General features: G+C 41.1%; 2 protein-coding genes across 5 annotated transcripts in view; one reads left to right on the top strand and one right to left on the bottom strand.

Moving 5' to 3' along the window:
- LOC138363882 (uncharacterized) overlaps positions 1-20827 on the top strand; it is a 135313-nt gene that overhangs the window by 11460 nt on the left and 103026 nt on the right. The gene's annotated exons all lie outside the window — the stretch shown is intronic.
- The window catches only part of LOC138363970 (tigger transposable element-derived protein 7-like), a 52413-nt gene that overhangs the window by 6120 nt on the left and 25466 nt on the right, over positions 1-20827 (bottom strand). Inside the window, exon 2 of the mRNA XM_069323423.1 lies at positions 1953-3450. Within this exon, the coding sequence (XP_069179524.1) occupies positions 1953-3450 (1498 nt within the window). The remainder of the gene's footprint in view (positions 1-1952; positions 3451-20827) is intronic.

Below are 20827 nucleotides of genomic sequence, written 5' to 3'. Positions count from 1 at the left end.
ATACTAAACACTATAACAAATATTTATATAATGACTACAAATCTACAAAAAATGTATGTAAAATACAAACAGAATAAACGACAATTATAAAGTACTAACCAAAATCTTATAAAAAACTCAAAAATTAAATAAAATTAAATACCAAAAAATGTATTATATATCCTAAATAAAAGATTATATTAATGTACAATGTTAAGACTTGAAATAAGTAAGAAAGGGCAAAGACATGGTAAACTAAACAAAATTAAACTACCAAAATAAACAAAAATCATATTACAGGGCCTACTGTGCACTATACAGTGTACAATTGAACAGCTGAAAGGTTGTTATTTAGCAGAGGCCGCAGCTCCTTTATATATAAGGATTCCATTACTCTCAAATCTGACTGGCCATTCATACAAGTGTCCAGAATTTTAAAATCAGATTCCAGCAGAGAATGATCAAACTCATAACAATGGTTTCTAATCTCCGAAAATGCTGGTTTAGACAATGGTAATCCAGTCCTAAAAGATAATCCCCGGTGCTCAAGTATCCTAATCTTAAAGTTCCGAATGGAACTCCCGACATATCCAGCATTACAGCTGGAACAATTATACATATATACGACATTTGAGCACAAGGGGGTAGGCACTTTATCTTTAAATTTAAAATAAGAGCCTATGGTATTTGTGTTGACAAAAATAAATCTAAAGTCTACTTGAGGATAACACTGCTGCAACAGTCTCCTCAAACGACTCCTTACAGAAAAGCTAATACTGCCATAAAATGGTAATTTAATATATTTAAGATCCCTTTCCACTGTAGTAATCCTACACGATGGGTGAAACTTGAGTTTTGAGTTTTTTATAAGATTTAGGTTAGTACTTTATAATTGTCGTTTATTCTGTTTGTATTTTACATACATTTTTTGTAGATTTGTAGTCATTATATAAATATTTGTTATAGTGTTTAGTATCTATGTGTTAGGTATCAAGTTTCACTTCTGATCACTTCACGTAAGTTTAATGGAATGGTTTGTTTTAGTAGTTATAAATTTCATCTTGTAGTTTAATGGATTTTAAATTAGTTTTATTATATGTGACAGTTAATAACTTTTATTTGTATTGATCACTTTAAGTGCACTTAAGTGTTTTGTTTTTTAAGCATTTTCCTTTCTTTGATAGGCAATTATATTCAGTATGAGTTCTTTGTTTACCATCTATTTGATTGTGATTTCTGTTTTTTCTTTTAGATCTGATGATGAATACGAGAAGTATTTGAAACGTTATGTTTTTTAAAGTAAAGATTCTGATACAAGATGTTCAGTATATCCCTGGTTTTCCTATTTATCTTAATATATATATATATATATATATATATATATATATATATATATATATATATATATATATATATATATATATATATATATACATACACACACACACACACACATACACACACACACACACACACACACACACACACACACACACACACACTCACTCACTCACTCTGTCTCCACTCGATCATCCGGACTATATGGGAAGGACCCGCAGCCGGATTAGCACGTTTTTAAGATAATGGTACTTTTTCACCTACGAGTCCAAAACTAACCATTTCCAACTATTTTTATACTACAAATAACATAATTTGAATAGACATGCCACATATAATTATTAAATATTCAACTAGAAACCTCAACTTACCTTTTTGTTGTTCGTCTTCTTGATTGATGACTCATCTTGAAGTTAAAAATTCTTGACAATTTACGTAACTTATAGTAACGCAACACTAAAATTAACACTTAAAATTACTGTACAGTTCATTAGGCAAAGTTAGTTCTCACTGTCTGCTGAGGATGCCTCACTTGTTGAAGGCGCTTGGGTTGCGCGTGCCGCCTCACTTGTTGAAGGCGCTTGGGTTGCGCGTGCCGCCTCACTTGTTGAAGGCGCTTGGTTTGATTTTCGTACCATATATGAATCAAGTGTTGCTTGCCTTCTGTGTTCACTGGCCAGTTGTATGATCAGCTCTTTTGTTCGCCTAAGGTACGGATACATGTTTCCAACCTCTGGATGAGCACAATTTGATGAAAAATTTATTAATCCGTCAACATACGTCATGAGTACACTGTATTTCGTGGTCATTGGTGTTGGTTCTTCACTGCCTTCATCCTCTTCGTCCACCTCACCAGTAACAGACTGTAGAATCTCGTCTTCACTCATCACACCATATCCTGGATCATTGGCATCTTGTTCAAGCCAATCAACCACATCCTGTCTTTCTAAGTTTTCGCCGGCATTTCTAAACATTCCATGGATTTCATCTGTAAATCCTTCAAAATCCATTTCTTCATCCTCCTCATTTCTGACCGTAGACGTGAGGAGTTTTTTCCAGGAATTTTTCAAAGTCGATTCCTTTAATTCACTCCATACCTTGGCCCAGTTATAGACGGCTTCCTTGATTGTATAGTTCTTCAAATTCTGAAGGTTTTTTTTAGCCCTGTTATCCACACCGAGTTCAATATCTTCCGGAAGAGGCAAAACCACCAAAACTTCGTTTAGCATTTTTTTGGTGTACAACCTCTTCGTAGCACAGATAACTCCCTGATCCATAGGCTGAATGAGAGAGGTTGTGTTAGGAGGAAGTGCCATACACATTATCTTGCCATCATGTGAGGTTAACGTGTCAATTCTGGGGTGGGCAGGCGCATTATCAAGCAACAGTAAAGCCCGAACTTCGCTTGGCCTTATTTTGAGTTTCTTAATTTGATAGGCACGAACTTCCCTGCAGAACACGTCATGAAACCAGGAAAGAAAGATCTCCTGTGTAAACCATGCATTTTTTGAGTTATAATATTTGACTTGCAGTCTGTCCATGCAATGTTGCAAGGCTCTTGGTTTCTTAGATTTGCCAACAATTGCACACGTGATTCTGTCTGTGCCGTCGGCATTCGCACACATCATGGCTGAGAGCCTGTCCTTGCAAACCTTACGTCCTGGCACACAACCCTCACTCCTCATTGCTAGAGTTTTTTCTGGTAAACTCCTCCAATACAACCCAGTTTCATCTGCATTATAAATTTGATACGAATAAATATTATTTGCCACAATATATTCTCGTAATTTACGTTTAAATGGTTCTACACTGCTTTCATCTGCACTCAGTTTTTCACCGACAATTTTCCTCTTCACAATATTGTGCCTACCCTTGAACCTTGCAACCCACCCTTCACTCGCTTCGAAATTCTTTATTCCAAGGCTTTCAGCAAATCTGCTTGCAGCATTTTGTATTTCTGGGCCGCGAATTGTCACGCCAGCTGTGCGGTGCTGAGCAAACCACTTGTACACTGCCTCATCCAACTGCACATGCGTCGAAGTTTTCATAGTTTTTCTATTACAACCTCTGCTAGTGCTTGCACCTTCACTTTCACAGGTTGAAATGAATTGCATAAGTTTCTCTTTTTGTTTCCTTATATCAGAAACAGTACTAGTGCCTATATTATATTCCTTGGCAACACTTGAGGTCGACCGGCCATGTTCACAAAGTTGTATAACACGTAGCTTGTCCTTAAGTGTTAGGACAACCTTCTTCCTCTTACCACCTCCAGAACGATTCATGCTGCTACCAGACATAGTCTTGGCCAAAAATGTTCAAAGTTACTATGAAAATAAAAAAGTTATTTAAAAAAATATTTCACTAATGGCGCGGCACTGTGGTGTAACACGAGGCTAGAGAGCACATGGCTTGACCAGGCCTGGATGGGTCCAGTCGGGGCAGGGAGGAGGCACGTTACGTAGGCCGCCAGGAGGAAAAAAAAATATATATTTTTGAAGGAAACTTCAGCCTGTGCAAATTGTTTTTAGGAAACTTGTATGGAATTTTTTATTACATAATTACTAGTATTTCTTTTGATTTTGGCTATGATGAATTGTTCTAAAATTTATAGTAATTACTGTACTGTAGTGTATAGGCCACTCCCCATCCCCCCCCTATTCCCCCCAGGTGGTCCCTCCCAACGCTCCCCTCTCTCCCGACACCACCCACCCACCCCACCCCCACCTACACCATGCGCCTCGAGTCTCGGGCAGACGGGATTAATACCGTATGGCCCGCCTCATGTTTTCATATACGGACAAAGGCACGATTATCCGGGCGACTGACTGGATAGTGTAATTTCTGCAGAAAATTAACCGGGCCCCAACATTTTATCCGACTAAACCTGCTTTAATCCGGTCCCTGTGGCTATTTTGGCCGGATATTGTGATAACTTTATCCGATCGCGATTTTGGCCGTATAAGGGCGTTTTCCGGATGTTTGAATCCCGGATAATCGCGGGGTTACAGTATATATATATACAGTATCCACTCAATTTAACGGCCTATATGGGGCTGTACCCTGGTCGTTATTTCCGGAGTTCTGGTATTTCCGAAGTTAAGATGTCGGTAATTTTTCAAGTAACATTCAGGTTGTTGTCTCCACTCGACTATCCTGACTATATGGGAAGGACACCCAGCCGGATTATCACATGTTCCGGATAATAGTACTTTTTCACCTATTGAGTCCAAAAGGGACCATTTCCGACAATTTTTATACCACACGCATGATTTGAATTGACACACTAATTAGTGTGTGGGGCTGGTGCATGGGTGGTTAGCTGCCTAGCTGGTAGGTGGGCAGGGAAAGTGGGTGGGCAGGGATAGTGGGTGGGCAGGCAGGTGGGTGGGTGGGCAGGCAAGTGGGTGAATAGGTGGGTGGGTGCATTGACAGGTGGGTAAGTGGGCATGCAGGCATGTGGGTAAACAGGTGGGTGGGCAGGGAAGTGGGTGAACAGGTGGGTTAAGCAGGCAGGTGGGTGTGCAGGTAGGTGGGTGGATGGATTGACAGGTGGGTAAGTGGGCGTGCAGGCAGGTGGGTGGGCAGGGAAGTGGGTAAATAGGTGGGTGGGTGAACAGGTGGGTAAATGGGTGTGCAGCCAAGTGGGTAAACAGGTGGGTGGGCAGGGAAGTGGGTGAACAGGTGGGTGGGCAGGGAAGTGGGTGAACAGGTGGGTGGGCAGGGAAGTGGGTGAACAGGTGGGTGGGCAGGGAAGTGGGTGAACAGGTGGGTGGGCAGGGAAGTGGGTGAACAGGTGGGTGGGCAGGTAAGTGGGTGAACAGGTGGGTAAACAGGTGAGTGGGCAGGGAAGTGGGTGAACAGGTGGGTGGGCAGGGAAGTGGGTGAACAGGTGGGTAAACAGGTGGGTGGGCAGGGAAGTGGGTGAACAGGTGGGTGAACAGGTGGGTAAGTGGCGAGACTGGACGACACGTGTGATCTCCTGCCTGGTCAACCCCCCCTCCCCCACCTCACGCCAGCCTTCCCATCTCCCCTCCACATGTGTCGACAGACACGTGGGTGTTGACACGCGCTGTACGATGCGCCGTAAGTTCTGTTAAATCCCATTTTATTTTATTGTAAATATTTAAATGAATAAATAGCAAACCAAATACAGTACTGTACTGTTCATCTATTATAGTGTTATTTAATTAATATTCGGAACTAGCTCTCCACAGCAATAAGAAAACAATATATTTCTTGCAACACCGCCAACGCCACCTTCGTTAGGCTTAAGCGAGTCCCATACACACCACAATAGTTTTTCCTCCTTCCGTGACCAACTCCCTCCCTTCCTGACCAACTCTCTCCCTTCCTGACCAACTCCCTTCCTCCCTTCCTGACCAACTCCCTCCCTCCCTTCCTGACCAACTCTCTTCCTTCCTGACCAACTCCCTTCCTCCCTTCCTGACCAACTCCCTTCCTCCCTTCCTGACCAACTCCCTCCCTCCCTTCCTGACCAACTCCCTTCCTCCCTTCCTGACCAACTCCCTTCCTCCCTTCCTGACCAACTCCCTTCCTCCCTTCCTGACCAACTCCCTTCCTCCCTTCCTGACCAACTCCCTTCCTCCCTTCCTGACCAACTCCCTCCCTCCCTTCCTGACGAACTCCCTTCCTCCCTTCCTAACCAACTCCCTCCCTTCCTGACCAACTCCCTCCCTCCCTTCCTGACCAACTCCCTCCCTCCCTTCCTGACCAACTCCCTCCCTCCCTTCCTGACCAACTCCCTCCCTTCCTGACCAACTCCCTCCCTCCCTTCCTGACCAACTCCCTCCCTCCCTTCCTGACCAACTCCCTCCCTCCCTCCCTGACCAACTCCCTCCCTCCCTAACCAACTCCCTTCCTGACCAACTCCCTTCCTCCCTTCCTGACCAACTCCCTTCCTCCCTGACCAACTCCTTCCCTCCCTTCCTGACCAACTCCCTCCCTCCCTCGCCAACGCCCTCCCTCCCTAACCAACTCCCTTCCTGACCAACTCCCTTCCTCCCTGACCAACTCCCTCCCTCCCTCCCTTCCTGACCAACTCCCTCCCTCCCTCCCTTCCTGACCAACTCCCTCCCTCCCTCCCTTCCTGACCAACTCCCTCCCTCCCTCCCTCCATCAATCACTGCCTCCCATCCCTCCCTCCCTCCCTCCATCAATCACTGCCTCCCATCCCTCCCTCAAGGCCTTGGAGGTCGGTGGCCTGTTGCCACGTGAGGGGCCGCCGATGCCAAAACAAACTCAATACCGACCTTCCATAATATCGACCGCCAGACTGGTATATGAGGGTCCAGATACCGATCTCCTAAACCGGTCGTTATTACCGGCAGATCGGTATAAAAGAGGCCGTTAAATTGAGTGGATACTGTGTATATATATATATATATATATATATATATATATATATATATATATATATATATATATATATATATATATATATATATATATATATATATATATATATATATATGTCGTACCTAGTAGCCAGAATGCACTTCTCGGCCTACTATGCAAGGCTCGATTTGCCTAATAAGCCAAGTTTTCATGAATAAATTGTTTTTCGACTACCTAACCTACCTTACCTAACCTAACCTAACTTTTTCGGCTACCTAACCTAACGTAAGCTTAAAAGATAGGTTAGGTTAGGTTAGGTAGGGTTGGTTAGGTTCGCTCATATATCTACGTTAATTTTAACTCCAATAAAATAAAATTGACCTCATACATAATGAAATGGGTAGCTTTATCATTTCATGATAAAAAAATTAGAGAAAATATATTAATTCAGGAAAACTTGGCTTATTAGGCAAATCAGGCCTTGTATAGTAGGCTGAGAAGTGCGTTCTGGCTACTAGGTACGACATATATATATATATATATATATATATATATATATATATATATATATATATATATATATATATATATATATATAACTTTAGAAACACTTTCCCACCAGGAGACTCGAACCCTAGCCAGCACAGAAGCCTTCCAGCAACTGGCATAACAGGTATGCCTTAACCCACTCCACCACCTGCTCAGACCCTTAAAAGAGATGGTAATTTCGGAGTATTTAACACTCCAAAGACCACCACCTCCCAAGAGCACTAGAGCAAGTGAGGGGCCATTTTTACGTTTTTTTCATCAAGTCCCTGTTAATATGGAAGAACACTGTGTCTATGCTTAAGGCACAACTCTCCTAAACACGAGAGTGAAGTATACAACTTTAGAAACACTTTCCCACCAGGAGACTCGAACCCTAGCCAGCACAGAAGCCTTCCAGCAACTGGCATAACAGGTACGCCTTAACCCACTCCACCACCTGCTCAGACCCTTAAAAGAGATGGTAATTTCAGAGTATTTAACACTCCAAAGACCACCACCTCCCAAGAGCACTAGAGCAAGTGAGGGGTCATTTTTACGTTTTTTTCATCAAGTCCCTGTTAATATGGGAGAACACTGTGTCTATGCTTAAGGCACAACTCTCCTAAACACGAGAGTGAAGTATACAACTTTAGAAACACTTTCCCACCAGGAGACTCGAACCCTAGCCAGCACAGAAGCCTTCCAGCAACTGGCATAACAGGTACGCCTTAACCCACTCCACCACCTGCTCAGACCCTTAAAAGAGATGGTAATTTCGGAGTATTTAACACTCCAAAGACCACCACCTCCCAAGAGCACTAGAGCAAGTGAGGGGTCATTTTTACGTTTTTTTCATCAAGTCCCTGTTAATATGGGAGAACACTGTGTCTATGCTTAAGGCACAACTCTCCTAAACACGAGAGTGAAGTATACAACTTTAGAAACACTTTCCCACCAGGAGACTCGAACCCTAGCCAGCACAGAAGCTGGCTAGAAGCTATATATATATATATATATATATATATATATATATATATATATATATATATATATATATATATATATATATATATATATATTATTAAATATGACCGAAAAAGTAAGATTAATAATTCTAACACGAATTTTCTCAATATTTCGTACATTACGCTTCACTGTTGGAGTGAAGTCTCCAAAGGAATTTGTGGACTTACTGCGGGGCACACGGGCCACAGGGATAAGAGCCTCGTTGGACGTAGAATCGCTGTTTACCAACGTACCTGTGGACGAGACAATCGGAATGATAGCCGACAGAATATATCGTGATCCAGCCTGTACTCCTCTTGACATGCCAGAAAGTATTCTGAGGAAACTACTCCAAGCTTGTACTAAAGAGGCACCCTTCTTGAGCCCGGATGGGCACATGTATAAGCAAGTAGATGGGGTCGCCATGGGTTCTCCCCTAGGTGTCCTGTTTGCAAACTTCTACATGGGTACCATCGAGCAAAAAGTCTTAGTCGACATGAACTTGAAACCGGCCATATACTGCAGGTATGTTGACGACATTTTTACACAGGTACCTGATGTCAGACATCTGCAGGAGCTGAAGGAGGCATTTGAGCAGAGTTCCGTGCTGCGTTTCACTTACGAGACGGAAAAGGATGGGAAGCTGCCTTTTCTAGATGTAACAGTCATGGAAAAGAGCGGAGGTTTCCACACTGCAGTCTACACTTAGGAAACAAACATAGGAATGTGCCTAAATGCCAACAGCGACTGCCCTGACAGGTACAAGAGGAGTGTTGTTAACGCATACGTCGACCGTGCTCTCAGCCACAGCTCAGAATGGAAGCAAGTCGACGAAGAACTTTGTAGGGTAAGGCAGGTTCTAGTCAATAACGGCTTCTCCAATGGTTTCATCGAAGACATCATAAGAAGGAAAGTGAAAAGCCATGCAACCTCTGAAGAGACAACTAACACAACACCTATACCCCCTATTAGACTATTTTACAGGAACTTCTTTTCCACAGCTCATAAAACGGAGGAAAGGGTCCTGAAAGATATTGTTAATAGAAACGTTATCCCTACAGACAAAAATCAGAGGATACAACTGACGATTTACTATAAAACCAGAAAAACGGCCAGCCTACTCATGAGAAACTCTCCAGACACAAAACAGAACGCTTTAAAAGAGACTAACGTCGTCTATGCCTTCAAATGCCCACTTGGGGACTGTAAGCTCCAAAAAACCCAGTATATAGGCAAGACAACAACATCTCTTTCCAGGCGTTTAACAATGCATAAGCAACAGGGCTCCATTAAGGAACATATAATCTCTTCCCATAACCAAACCATCGCCAGAGAAATCCTAGTAAACAACACAGAAATCATCGATAGATACAGCGATAGCAGGCGGCTTGACGTTTGTGAGGCGCTACACATCAAGAAGTCAACACCAGCAATCAACAGCCAATTATTGCACAACTATATTCTACCCACCTCAAGACTCCGCTCCAATATAGAAGCATCAAGAAATATGGACCAATAGGCTTTCTACAAACACTTCTATTCAATACCCATTGTTTCTGTTCTGTCTTGTGTTGATACTTTTAATACCCTATTAATATCCCCTCATGTTCTGTCTTGTGTTAATGCCACATCATCCCTCCCACCTCACTCAAATGTAGATATAATAGCAGAGATACGTAAGTTCTAATCAGTTGTGTATTTGTGAAGTCTTTGAAAATGTAATAAGTTTTACGAAACGCGCCCGTGTCGCGTCAGACTAGAAATAAAAATGAATTTTGGAGAAGTGATTTTTTATTTACCTCCAACAGTGAAGCGTAATGTACGAAAGATTGAGAAAATTTGTGTTAGAATTATTAATCTTACTTTTTCGGTCATATTTAATAATATATGTCTACAGGAAAGACTGCTACCAAAATATACTTATATATATATATATATATATATATATATATATATATATATATATATATATATATATATATATATATATATATATATATATATATATATATATATGTCGTACCTAGTAGCCAGAACGCACTTTTTGGCCTACTATTCAAGGCCCGATTTGCCTAATAAGCCAAGTTTTCCTGAAATAATATATTTTATCTAATTTTTTTCTTATGAAATGATAAACCTACCCATTTCATTATGTATGAGGTCAATTTTTTTTTTCTTAGAGCTAAAATTAACGTAGATATATGACCGAACCTAACCAACCCTACCTAACCTAACCTAATCTATCTTTATAGGTTAGGTTAGGTAGCGGAAAAAGTTAGGTTAGGTTAGGTTAGGTAGGTTAGGTTGCCGAAAAACAATTAATTCATGAAAACTTGGCTTATTAGGCAAATCGAGCCTTGAATAGTAGGCTGAGAAGTGCGTTCTGGCTACTAGGTACGACATATATATATATATATATATAAATATATATATATATATATATATATATATATATATATAAATATATATATATATATATATATAAATATATATATATATATATAAATATATATATATATATATATATATATATATATATAAATATATATATATATATATATATATATATATATATATAAATATATATATATATAAATATATATATATATATATATATATATATATATATATATATATATATATATATATATATATATATATATATATATATTGTGACGGTAACGCGTTGGTGTTCGGCTGTTTAAGGCTAGGGGTATGGCCTCGTCACATAGTTATAAAAAAAAATAGAAAAACTGGAACTTCGTCTGTGGTAAGGTAAGGAGAAGACACACAAAACACAAGTAAACTTTAACAATGAAATTTTAATTACGTTAAATAAATCAAAACATGAAAAAATGGACAAACAAATTCGTATAATAAAATCAATCAATCAAAATAATAAGAATACTTAAATGACACAATGAAAAGTTACGTTAAGGCAAAATAATAAGAAGTGCAATACAAAATTAAATGGGAGGTGCTGGAATATTGGCTTTAAGCCACCACTTCTCTCAGTACACGCTAGCGTCTAGCCGGGAGGAGTGGTAACAACGAGAGCACCGAATATTCTGAGGTCTGAGGTCGTGGCGACCCCAGACATCAAGTAGTATGGGGGGGGGGCGAGTGCAGGTGCAGCCAGACCGGCGACCAATCAGCGGAGCCGGTAGCGATCAACATGTAGTTTGGTGGTTTGAGTCCGAACAGGTGGCTGGCTGCAACGTTTTGCGCTCTGGCAAGCCTTGCTGGTGTTGTTGTCGTTGTTGGACATGTCTTCCATAGTCGTTTTATATAATTTCAACGACGTAATTATGGAGGGAAGAGCAGGCTCAATCTCTTGAAGGAGATTATCGTCACAACTCTCCCCCGAAGCCTGCGGTTCTGGAAGAAGTACGTCGTTATGTGGTGGAGTAATGGATGGAGTCGCTTCTACTTCATAAACTCTGGAGAGGGCATCGGCTAAGATGTTGTCAGACTCTTGGTATAGCGTGTCTCCAGGTTGAATTTCTGCAGGTAGCAAGCCCATAGTAGAAGACGTTGAGATGAGAAGTGGGCGTGCTGCAGGAGGTGTAGGGTGGTGTGGTCCGTATTGATGGTGGACCGAGCACTTTTCAGGTATGGAGTGAAGTGCTGAAGCTTCAGGATGAGGAAGAGTAGCTCCTTGCCAATTGTTCCGTAGATCCTTGTAGCAGTAGTCGCTGACAGGTGTATTCTTCTCGCCTCGTTGCTGCATCACGACACCACCAACGTCGGTACCATTGGCGTCGACATGGAGGATGAAGGGCTTTTCTGACGAGGTGAGAGTGGAATTAGAAGAGGGCAAAGGAGCACGATTATTATCCTGAAAGCATTTGGGAAGATCATTAAGGATTTCGGAATTAGAAAGCGCTGACTCCTTGTCAGTGCTTTCGGGAGGAGAAGCTGGGAAGGTCTCACTGTGGATGTAGGGTTCTGTGAAGGTAGAACAATTAGTCAAGACAGTGGGAGGAGTACCATTATATTGCTTCAGGAGGTTGACGTGGCACAGCTGGGTCTTCCGCCGCCTATCTGGAGTTTCTATTACGTAATTGTTATTATTCCTGCACTCTTTGACGCAGTAGGGTCCTGAAAACCTGTTTTATAAAGGTGAACCTGGGATAGGGAAATAGGCAAGGACGAAGTTTCCCGGCTTGAATTTTCTTACTTTGCTGGTCTGGTCGTAATGAGTCTTCATTCTCACCTGGGCTTTCAATAGATTATCATGGGCAAAGCGGTGGACTCTCTCTAGAATGTGTTGAAGGTTTTGAAGAAACTGGGGCACATTCTGATGCTCACTGAAGGTGGCATCTCTGAGAGAGTCTTTGAAAGCCTTAAGGGGAGTACGGCACTTACGGCCGTAGAGCATCTCATAAGGAGATACTCCTAGGGACTCATTGGGGAGACTTCTGAAAATACACATTATAAGGTCAATCTGCTTATCCCAATCCTTCGAGGTTTCACTACAAAACTTTTTCAAGAGTGCTTTGATGGTCTGATGACTACGTTCAAGAGAACCCTGTGAAGCAGGATGATAGGGGCTGGACAATACCTGTTTGATGTTGAACTCCTCCAGTGTCCTTTTGAAGAGATCACTGGTGAAGTTGGTGCCACAGTCACTTTGAATCTCCCTGGGAAATCCGTATTGAGTGAAGATCTTCAATAGATGTTTGATAACCGTAGCAGCCGTGATGTTCTTCACTGGAACTGTTATGGGAAATCTGGTGGTAGGACACAGGATGGTTAGGATGTAGGCGTTACCTGAACTGGTCCGAGGTAAAGGACCAACACAGTCTATTATGAGTCTGTGGAAAGGTTCCGCAGGCACCTGTATGGGAATCAGTGGTGCTCTGGGAATGGAGACGTTCGGTTTGCCTGCCATCTGACATGTATGACACTGTTTTACGTACTGTTTGACGTTATTTACCATACCTGGCCAGTAGTAGTCTTGACGAATCCCATGGTAAGTCTTGTTGAAGCCGTAGTGGGAGAATGCTCCGTGGGCATTCTTGATAATCTCTTGAAGGAGATTATCGTCACAATATATATATATATATATATATATATATATATATATATATATAAATATATATAAATATATATATATATATATATAAATATATATATATATATATATATATATATATATATATATATATATATATATATATATATATATATATATATAATATTTGTATATTTTGGTAGCAGTCTTTCCTGTAGACATATATTATTAAATATGACCGAAAAAGTAAGATTAATAATTCTAACACGAATTTTCTCAATCTTTCGTACATTACGCTTCACTGTTGGAGGTAAATCAAAAATCACTTCTCCAAAATTCATTTTTATTTCTAGTCTGACGCGACACGGGCGCGTTTCGTAAAACTTATTACATTTTCAAAGACTTCACAAATACACAACTGATTAGAACTTATGTATTCTCTGATTTTATATCTACATTTGAGTGAGGTGGGAAGGGTGATGTGGCATTAACACAAGACAGAACAAGGGGGGATATTAATAGGGTATTAAAAGTATCAACACAAGACAGAACAGAAACAATGGGTATTGAATAGAAGTGTTTGTAGAAAGCCTATTGGTCCATATTTCTTGATGCTTCTATATTGGAGCGGAGTCTTGAGGTGGGTAGAATATAGTTGTGCAATAATTGGCTGTTGATTGCTGGTGTTGACTTCTTGATGTGTAGTGCCTCGCAAATGTCAAGCCGCCTGCTATCGCTGTATCTATCGATGATTTCTGTGTTGTTTACTAGGATTTCTCTGGCGATGGTTTGGTTATGGGAAGAGATTATATGTTCCTTAATGGAGCTCTGTTGCTTATGCATCGTTAAACGCCTAGAAAGAGATGTTGTTGTCTTGCCTATATACTGGGTTTTTTGGAGCTTACAGTCCCCAAGTGGGCATTTGAAGGCATAGACGACGTTAGTCTCTTTTAAAGCGTTCTGTTTTGTGTCTGGAGAGTTTCTCATGAGTAGGCTGGCCGTTTTTCTGGTTTTATAGTAAATCGTCAGTTGTATCCTCTGATTTTTGTCTGTAGGGATAACGTTTCTATTAACAATATCTTTCAGGACCCTTTCCTCCGTTTTATGAGCTGTGGAAAAGAAGTTCCTGTAAAATAGTCTAATAGGGGGTATAGGTGTTGTGTTAGTTGTCTCTTCAGAGGTTGCATGGCTTTTCACTTTCCTTCTTATGATGTCTTCGATGAAACCATTGGAGAAGCCGTTATTGACTAGGACCTGCCTTACCCTACAGAGTTCTTCGTCGACTTGCTTCCATTCTGAGCTGTGGCTGAGAGCACGGTCGACGTATGCGTTAACAACACTCCTCTTGTACCTGTCAGGGCAGTCGCTGTTGGCATTTAGGCACATTCCTATGTTTGTTTCCTTAGTGTAGACTGCAGTGTGGAAACCTCCGCCATTTTCCATGACTGTTACATCTAGAAAAGGCAGCTTCCCATCCTTTTCCGTCTCGTAAGTGAAGCGCAGCACGGAACTCTGCTCAAATGCCTCCTTCAGCTCCTGCAGGTGTCTGACATCAGGTACCTGTGTAAAAATGTCGTCAACATACCTGCAGTATATGGCCGGTTTCAAGTTCATGTCGACTAAGACTTTTTGCTCGATGGTACCCATGTAGAAGTTTGCAAACAGGACACCTAGGGGAGAACCCATGGCGACCCCATCTACTTGCTTATACATGTGCCCATCCGGGCACAAGAAGGGTGCCTCTTTAGTACAAGCTTGGAGTAGTTTCCTCAGAATACTTTCTGGCATGTCAAGAGGAGTACAGGCTGGATCACGATACACTCTGTCGGCTATCATTCCGATTGTCTCGTCCACAGGTACGTTGGTGAACAGCGATTCTACGTCCAACAAGGCTCTTATCCCTGTGGCCCGTGTGCCCCGCAGTATGTCCACAAATTCCTTTGGAGACTTCAGGCTGAAGGCGCAAGGAACATAAGGAGTCAGCAGGCCGTTGAGTCGCTTCGCCAGTCTGTACGTGGGTGTGGGTATCTGGCTAATGATTGGCCGAAGTGGGTTTCAAGGCTTGTGCGTCTTGACATTTCCATACGCATATCCAGGTTTATATTCCCCAATGATCTTTGGCAGGTGGAGTCCGGATTTCTTGGCGTTCACAGTTTCGATCAGTTTGTTGACCTTTGCTTTTAATTCGGCTGTAGTGTCCTTCGTTACCCTTTGGAACTTAGTTTGGTCAGAGAGTATGATGTTCATTTTCGCCAGATATTCGTCTTTTTTAAGAATGACATATATTGACGACTTGTCACCTCTCCTGACAACTATCTCCTTGTTCTCACGAAGGCTTTTAGCTGCCGCTTTAAGCTCGGGGGACAGTATGGTGCTTCTGTAGTTGCCTCGATTCTTTCCTCCTTCTGCAATAAGTTCTGCTTGTAAGGTATCTTTGGTAGTGACCTTCTTTTGTGTCTCGAGGTCGAATATGTCGTCCAACAGAATTTCCAACTCTACTTTCCGGGCCATTTCACTCGGTCTGGACATAACATGACAGTTTATGCCCAGATTTAGGAGAGTGACTTGGTCCTCAGTGAGGTTTATTCCTGCAAGGTTCAGGAAGCCATCTCTTGGTCGTGGAATTGCCATAGGTCCTCCATATAATGTTGTTAGTTTCTTGATAATCCTTGTTTCAGTGCTGAGGTGATGTTGGTCTGTGAGGATGTCGAGGTGTTGTTCAATGCGGGTACGGATACTATGGTCGATGTTGCTATTTCTCCACTCGTTTGTAGCATGAAGTAGTTGCGTTTTGTTGTCTTTGATTTCATTCTCTGCCTTGTATATCTGATCACGAATCAGATCCTGGCGATATTTTATCGTGAAGGCTTGATTCCTTGCTGCTGGGTCGTGCACTTTAATATTAGTATATTTTGGTAATTTTGGAGAAGTGATTTTTGATTTACCTCCAACAGTGAAGCGTAATGTACGAAAGATTGAGAAAATTCGTGTTAGAATTATTAATCTTACTTTTTCGGTCATATTTAATAATATATGTCTACAGGAAAGACTGCTACCAAAATATACTAATATTAAAGTGCACGACCCAGCAGCAAGGAATCAAGCCTTCACGATAAAATATCGCCAGGATCTGATTCGTGATCAGATATACAAGGCAGAGAATGAAATCAAAGACAACAAAACGCAACTACTTCATGCTACAAACGAGTGGAGAAATAGCAACATCGACCATAGTATCCGTACCCGCATTGAACAACACCTCGACATCCTCACAGACCAACATCACCTCAGCACTGAAACAAGGATTATCAAGAAACTAACAACATTATATGGAGGACCTATGGCAATTCCACGACCAAGAGATGGCTTCCTGAACCTTGCAGGAATTAACCTCACTGAGGACCAAGTCACTCTCCTAAATCTGGGCATAAACTGTCATGTCATGTTATGTCCAGACCGAGTGAAATGGCCCGGAAAGTAGAGTTGGAAATTCTGTTGGACGACATATTCGACCTCGAGACACAAAAGAAGGTCACTACCAAAGATACCTTACAAGCAGAACTTATTGCAGAAGGAGGAAAGAATCGAGGCAACTACAGAAGCACCATACTGTTCCCCGAGCTTAAAGCGGCAGCTAAAAGCCTTCGTGAGAACAAGGAGATAGTTGTCAGGAGAGGTGACAAGTCGCCAATATATGTCATTCTTAAAAAAGACGAATATCTGGCGAAAATGAACATCATACTCTCTGACCAAACTAAGTTCCAAAGGGTAACGAAGGGTAACACACTACAGCCGAATTAAAAGCAAAGGTCAACAAACTGATCGAAACTGTGAACGCCAAGAAATCCGGACTCCACCTGCCAAAGATCATTGGGGAATATAAACCTGGATATGCGTATGGAAATGTCAAGACGCACAAGCCTGGAAACCCACTTCGGCCAATCATTAGCCAGATACCCACACCCACGTACAGACTGGCGAAGCGACTCAACGGCCTGCTGACTAATTATGTTCCTTGCGCCTTCAGCCTGAAGTCTCCAAAGGAATTTGTGGACATACTGCGGGGCACACGGGCCACAGGGATAAGAGCCTCGTTGGACGTAGAATCGCTGTTCACCAACGTACCTGTGGACGAGACAATCGGAATGATAGCCGACAGAGTGTATCGTGATCCAGCCTGTACTCCTCTTGACATGCCAGAAAGTATTCTGAGGAAACTACTCCAAGCTTGTACTAAAGAGGCACCCTTCTTGAGCCCGGATGGGCACATGTATAAGCAAGTAGATGGGGTCACCATGGGTTCTCCCCTAGGTGTCCTGTTTGCAAACTTCTACATGGGTACCATCGAGCAAAAAGTCTTAGTCGACATGAACTTGAAACCGGCCATATACTGCAGGTATGTTGACGACATTTTTACACAGGTACCTGATGTCAGACATCTGCAGGAGCTGAAGGAGGCATTTGAGCAGAGTTCCGTGCTGCGTTTCACTTACGAGACGGAAAAGGATGGGAAGCTGCCTTTTCTAGATGTAACAGTCATGGAAAAGGGCGGAGGTTTCCACACTGCAGTCTACACTAAGGAAACAAACATAGGAATGTGCCTAAATGCCAACAGCGACTGCCCTGACAGGTACAAGAGGAGTGTTGTTAACGCATACGTCGACCGTGCTCTCAGCCACAGCTCAGAATGGAAGCAAGTCGACGAAGAACTCTGTAGGGTAAGGCAGGTCCTAGTCAATAACGGCTTCTCCAATGGTTTCATCGAAGACATCATAAGAAGGAAAGTGAAAAGCCATGCAACCTCTGAAGAGACAACTAACACAACACCTATACCCCCTATTAGACTATTATACAGGAACTTCTTTTCCACAGCTCATAAAACGGAGGAAAGGGTCCTGAAAGATATTGTTAATAGAAACGTTATCCCTACAGACAAAAATCAGAGGATACAACTGACGATTTACTATAAAACCAGAAAAACGGCCAGCCTACTCATGAGAAACTCTCCAGACACAAAACAGAACGCTTTAAAAGAGACTAACGTCGTCTATGCCTTCAAATGCCCACTTGGGGACTGTAAGCTCCAAAAAACCCAGTATATAGGCAAGACAACAACATCTCTTTCTAGGCGTTTAACGATGCATAAGCAACAGGCTCCATTAAGGAACATATAATCTCTTCCCATAACCAAACCATCGCCAGAGAAATCCTAGTAAACAACACAGAAATCATCGATAGATACAGCGATAGCAGGCGGCTTGACGTTTGCGAGGCACTACACATCAAGAAGTCAACACCAGCAATCAACAGCCAATTATTGCACAACTATATTCTACCCACCTCAAGACTCCGCTCCAATATAGAAGCATCAAGAAATATGGACCAATAGGCTTTCTACAAACACTTCTATTCAATACCCATTGTTTCTGTTCTGTCTTGTGTTGATACTTTTAATACCCTATTAATATCCCCCCTTGTTCTGTCTTGTGTTAATGCCACATCACCCTTCCCACCTCACTCAAATGTAGATATAAAATCAGAGAATACGTAAGTTCTAATCAGTTGTGTATTTGTGAAGTCTTTGAAAATGTAATAAGTTTTACGAAACGCGCCCGTGTCGCGTCAGACTAGAAATAAAAATGAATTTTGGAGAAGTGATTTTTGATTTACCTCCAACAGTGAAGCGTAATGTACGAAAGATTGCGAAAATTCGTGTTAGAATTATTAATCTTACTTTTTCGGTCATATTTAATAATATATAATATTTATATATATATATATATATATTATTAAATATGACCGAAAAAGTAAGATTAATAATTCTAACACGAATTTTCTCAATCTTTCGTACATTTCTTTTCACTGTTGGAGGTAAATCAAAAATCAATTCTCCAAAATTCATTTTTATTTCTAGTCTGACGCGACACGAGCGCGTTTCGTAAAACTTATTACATTTTCAAAGACTTTAGTTTACAAATACACAACTGAATAGAACTTACGCATCTCCGATTTTATATCTACATTTGAGTGAGGTGGAAGGGGTGATGTGGCATTAATCAACACAAGACAGAACAAGAGGTGGCATTAATTGGGTATTAATTTCATCAACACAAGACAGAACAAGGGGTGGCATTAATAGGGTATTAATTTCATCAACACAAGACAGAACACGAAACAATGGGTATTGAATAGAAGTGTTTGTAGAAAGCCTATTGGTCCATATTTCTTGATGCTTCTATATTGGAGCGGAGTCTTGAGGTGGGTAGAATATAGTTGTGCAATAATTGGCTGTTGATTGCTGGTGTTGACTTCTTGATGTGTAGTGCCTCGCAAACGTCAAGCCGCCTGCTATCGCTGTATCTATCGATGATTTCTGTGTTGTTTACTAGGATTTCTCTGGCGATGGTTTGGTTGTGGGAAGAGATTATATGTTCCTTAATGGAGCCCTGTTGCTTATGCATCGTTAAACGCCTAGAAAGAGACTCTCCTTCTAGGCGTTTAACGATGCATAAGCAACAGGGCTCTATTAAGGAACATATAATCTCTTCCCACAACCAAACCATCGCCAGAGAAATCCTAGTAAACAACACAGAAATCATCGATAGATACAGCGATAGCAGGCGGCTTGACGTTTGCGAGGCACTACACATTAAGAAGTCAACACCAGCAATCAACAGCCAATTATTGCACAACTATATTCTACCCACCTCAAGACTCCGCTCCAATATAGAAGCATTAAGAAATATGGACCAATAGGCTTTCTACAAACACTTCTATTCAATACCCATTGTTTCGTGTTCTGTCTTGTGTTGATGAAATTAATACCCTATTAATGCCACCCCTTGTTCTGTCTTGTGTTGATAAAATTAATACCCTATTAATGTCACCTCTTGTTCTGTCTTGTGTTGATTAATGCCACATCACCCCTTCCCCCTCACTCAAATGTAGATATAAAATCGGAGATGCGTAAGTTCTATTCAGTTGTGTATTTGTAAACTAAAGTCTTTGAAAATGTAATAAGTTTTACGAAACGCGCTCGTGTCGCGTCAGACTAGAAATAAAAATGAATTTTGGAGAATTGATTTTTGATTTACCTCCAACAGTGAAAAGAAATGTACGAAAGATTGAGAAAATTCGTGTTAGAATTATTAATCTTACTTTTTCGGTCATATTTAATAATATATGTCTACAGGAAAGACTGCTACCAAAATATACTAATCTATATATATATATATATATATATATATATATATGTCGTACCTAGTAGCCAGAACGTACTTCTCAGCCTACTATGCAAGGCCCGATTTGCCTAATAAGCAAAGTTTTCCTAAATTAATATATTTTCTCTAATTTTTTTCTTGTGAAATGATAAAGCTACCCATTTCATTATGAATGATGTCAATTTTTTTTTATTGGAGTTAAAATTAACGTAGATATATGACCGAACCTAACCAACCCTACCTAACCTAACCTAACCTATCTTTATAGGTTAGGTTCGGTTAGGTAGCCGAAAAAGTTAGGTTAGGTTAGGTTAGGTAGGTTAGGTAGTCGAAAAAACATTAATTCATGAAAACTTGGCTTATTAGGCAAATCGGGCCTTGCATA

Source organism: Procambarus clarkii, chromosome 12, assembly GCF_040958095.1.
Source record: "Procambarus clarkii isolate CNS0578487 chromosome 12, FALCON_Pclarkii_2.0, whole genome shotgun sequence".
Taxonomy (NCBI): domain Eukaryota; kingdom Metazoa; phylum Arthropoda; class Malacostraca; order Decapoda; family Cambaridae; genus Procambarus; species Procambarus clarkii.
The sequence above is the reverse complement of the archived record's forward strand: the minus strand, read 5'-3'. Positions and strand labels throughout refer to the sequence as shown.